Raw genomic sequence first — 3,660 nt, 5'->3', positions numbered from 1 at the left:
ATTAATGCAACATTGCATGGAAAACTTTACACTGCAGCAACACTACTCCAACATTACATTTAAAACATTGCGTTGTAGCAATGTTACTGCAACATTGTACTTAAAATGCTACATTGCAGAGACATTACTGCAACATTACACTTTAAACAAAATGCTACTTTGCAGCAACATTACACTTAAAATGTGACCTTGCGGAGATTTTATTGCAACATAACTCTTAAAACAGAATGCTTCTCTGCAGCATCGTTACTGCAACGTTACACATAAAACGTTAAGTTGCAACAAAGTTCTGGCAACAACCCCGTCTGAGTAGGGACCTTGCATGCATTATCCCGGTGATACAAAGTGATGTTGTCACATCTGCAGAAAGTGGTGGAAACACTTAAAATAACGTGTTAGCAATGACACTCATGCCCTAGGTTGGTACAAAGTTACATGTGATGTTCCAACAACATATGTCACAAAAATTACATTGCAACTACATTCCTCCAGCGACTTTGTGTTAGCGGGGATGTCAAATTATTGTACAATATCCCAAGAATAAATCTAACAATACATTAAGTGAAGTATGAAATATTAATCCTCATAAATAAAATGAATAAGTACAGAAAATCAACAGAAACATGGCGACATATGCGTAATGATGACTGATTTATAGCTGCCATAGATTTTATGTCATTTCCATGTTGTCATGTAACTTGTCTTGTCAAGAGAGGCTTAAATATGTGAACTATGTGTAAAAAATAACAGAATATTTTGGTTCAACTAGAAAAATAAAAAAATTCACAATGTAAAACAACTGCTTCAAAAAGAAACAAACAGCAAAGCTCCAGTGTTATGAAGCAAAATTATAAACAATATAGTTTCATCCCACAGATGTCTGCAACGTCCAAGTGCAATTTTTTCTACCAATCAACACTTAAAAGGTCTTCTTTCTTTCTTGAGTTCAGGACTTTTTCTGTTTGTGGATATCATTGAAAAGTCTGAAGCGGGCAGCTGTCTTTTCATTGCTGCCAGAACATTTTAAGTTACACTTACAAGACTCAATCATCATTACCATCCTGCTGATGATCTCGCCATTTCTGCATCGGAAGCGGACAGGCGACGTCTGGGTTCGATGAGGCCTGCAGCATTGCCCGTCTGAGCAGGACCCACAGTACTTTGGCTGGAATTTTTTCAGGCTACGGCAGCCTGCATAAGATAGTTTCACTGGACGGACGGCCTTTTCTATGTTGTTACATGCCTGACCTTTCTGTTAGAGAGAAGACATCAAAAACAAGTGTTAAACATAACCTGAGAGCTCTCAAATTATTCTGCACCAAACATTTAGCTTAACATTAATTAAGATTTGATTTAAACCTCAGTTTAGTTTTTACCCTCAAGCTAAATTAAATTTATTTCTGTTGCACCAAAACTTTGAAATGTAATCCAGTATTAACTTTAAACTTACACTTAAGGTTTAATTTTTAGAATCGGTGCCTTTTTGAGATGAGTTGACCAAAATAATCAAGCTCCTAAGCAACAGACTCAACCCAATTGTTTGTTCCTTTTGTTAACTTTTTAGCTAGCTAGTAAACAATGTAACATTTTGTTAACTTTTTAGCAAACTTGCAGACCATGCAATGTTATGTTAACATTTTAGCTCAATAGCAAACAAACAGTGTTGTGTTTTGTTACATTTTTGCTTGCTAACTAAAAACAGTTAATATCTTGTTAAGGCTTGTTAAAGTTCTCAAAATGTGTTTGGGAATGTTTCCTGGACTCAAAATGAGTTTGTTTGAGGAGCTCTTTGGAGAGGGACACGTGTGTGCACAAAATGCTGAGCCATAAAGGCATTTAAAATGTTGTAAAAGTCAGTGCCTTAGAGTTTTTATGTCATTTTTGTATACACACTGTAATGTTTAGTTAACTTTTCAACTAGCTAGAAAACAGCGCAACGTTGTATGATGATGTACTAAACAGATATTGGTTTTCAGTTATGCAACAGAGCTTTGCTTTATTCAGAATCGTACTCATTTTACTCATTTTAAACCTAGTTTTGCTAAACTGATTAGAACTAGTCTTATATTAAATTAATCTTTGTTGGTGCAGCCAAGTCTGAGTGTAGATTGTGGTTAAGGTCTTATTCAACAAATAATGTTCAGATTACAGTCCATCATATAATCTAAATCGAAACATATCTTTGGTAAATCCTGCTAAAAAGTGACGATAATACAAAAGTGTGGAATGCAGCCTACCTTTGTTCTGGTAAAGGTCATTTTGCTGCATGGGCGGACTTCACAGATCCGAGTCTCTTTCACCAGTTTGCACTGGGTGTTGCTGTTGGTCTCCCTGGTGGACACTCCGGTGCCACAGGATTTGGAGCAGGGGGACCAATCTGTGGTTTGAGGCTCACATTCGACTCCTCTGACCAGCATGTGTCCCAGTGGGTGACTCCTGAAAGCTGCACAGAGAACAAAAATAAAGTTCAGAGGAGTTTGGAAGAAACTGGACAGAATATACAACAAGAAAACAAGTGTAAGACTACTGACCTGGTAAAGACTTTGACTCTCCTCTCCACAGAGGGGCTAACTCATTCCTGTTGGTGAGGTCGTCTTCAGACGGTTTGCTGTCTTTTCTGTGCTTTTTCTTGTGTTTCTTCACTGCAGAGCTCTCTGTCTTTGCTTCCTCGGGGCAGACAAGCTGTTCGCAGCACCGTCCCGGTACTTTGACCCTCCGGGGCTTGCTACAGCCCAGTTTGGGTAGCGTGAGCTCATGTGGGCAGAGGGACACACATCCAACAGCACCGTCCATGCAAGTGCACTGGTGTTTGCAGTTTGGACGGAAGATTTCCCCGTTCTGGTAAATCTTGTTGTTGTACTCACACGTTCTTCCATCTGATTTGGCTGTTTTAGAGAAAAAGGGAAGGTGATTGAAATAAAAGTAATAAACTCATTTTTTTTTAAAAAGCAGAGAGGAGAAGAGAATAAAACTCACTGTACCTCGACAGATGCCTGTAGCAGAGCTGTATCCCCCTCCAAAGTTGCACTCCAGTCCCTTTGTGTGGTCACATGGCTGTGTCTTGCTGCAGTCCTCAAAGAGCTGCCGTGCACAAACTTTACAGCATCCACATCCATCCAGCATGAGACTGACTCCCGCTGCACATCTGGGGGTGTCAAGAAGACACCGGCACTCCTTTGGACATGAGGCTGACACCTGACACAAAACATGGCACGTGAAATTTCTAATCAAAAGTTTGCCTCCAAACAAGTAAAAGCAGTTTGTGAATGAACAGTGATTATTTCCTCACCAGTGTAATGCAGAGGATCACGACAGCAAAGACTTTCCACATCTTCACCCGCTGAAGTTTTCTTTCCTGAGCATAAAAATCTTCCCTCTATCAAACACCAGACCTGGCTGTGAATTGCAGAGTGCCTGCTCTCCCTCTTTTGGAGTCCCCATCTCCTTTTATACACTCCGAGCTGATCTGACGTATGCGCGGGCTGAAGAGGTGTCCCGAAACTATGACAGGAATGTTTCTCCACGCGTCCTCCCATAAGCCCATAAGAAGCTGCCGCCCCCCTCCTCTCCTCTTTTCTCATTCAGCAAGCCAAGAACCACCCAGTCTAACTTCCAGTCTTCCAGGGTTTTCTCTCCAGTTTAATTATCATTTTTATATCT

General features: G+C 40.2%; 1 protein-coding gene across 1 annotated transcript; it reads right to left on the bottom strand.

Moving 5' to 3' along the window:
- Positions 1-870: 870 nt before the first annotated feature.
- LOC146317992 (CCN family member 1-like) lies at positions 871-3,450 on the bottom strand. Its single transcript, XM_084731391.1, has 5 exons — positions 3,290-3,450; positions 2,982-3,195; positions 2,532-2,885; positions 2,238-2,443; positions 871-1,252 (listed from the first exon to the last, which is right to left on the bottom strand). Exons 1-5 carry the CDS (start codon positions 3,329-3,331, stop codon positions 947-949), a joined length of 1,122 nt encoding a protein of 373 aa, XP_084587517.1. The 5' UTR covers positions 3,332-3,450; the 3' UTR covers positions 871-946.
- Between the last annotated feature and the right edge of the window lie 210 nt (positions 3,451-3,660).

Source organism: Lutjanus erythropterus, chromosome 12 (genome assembly GCF_056507025.1).
Source record: "Lutjanus erythropterus isolate fLutEry1 chromosome 12, fLutEry1.hap2, whole genome shotgun sequence".
In the NCBI taxonomy this organism is placed as follows: domain Eukaryota; kingdom Metazoa; phylum Chordata; class Actinopteri; order Lutjaniformes; family Lutjanidae; genus Lutjanus; species Lutjanus erythropterus.
This window is presented reverse-complemented; position numbering and strand designations above follow the sequence as displayed.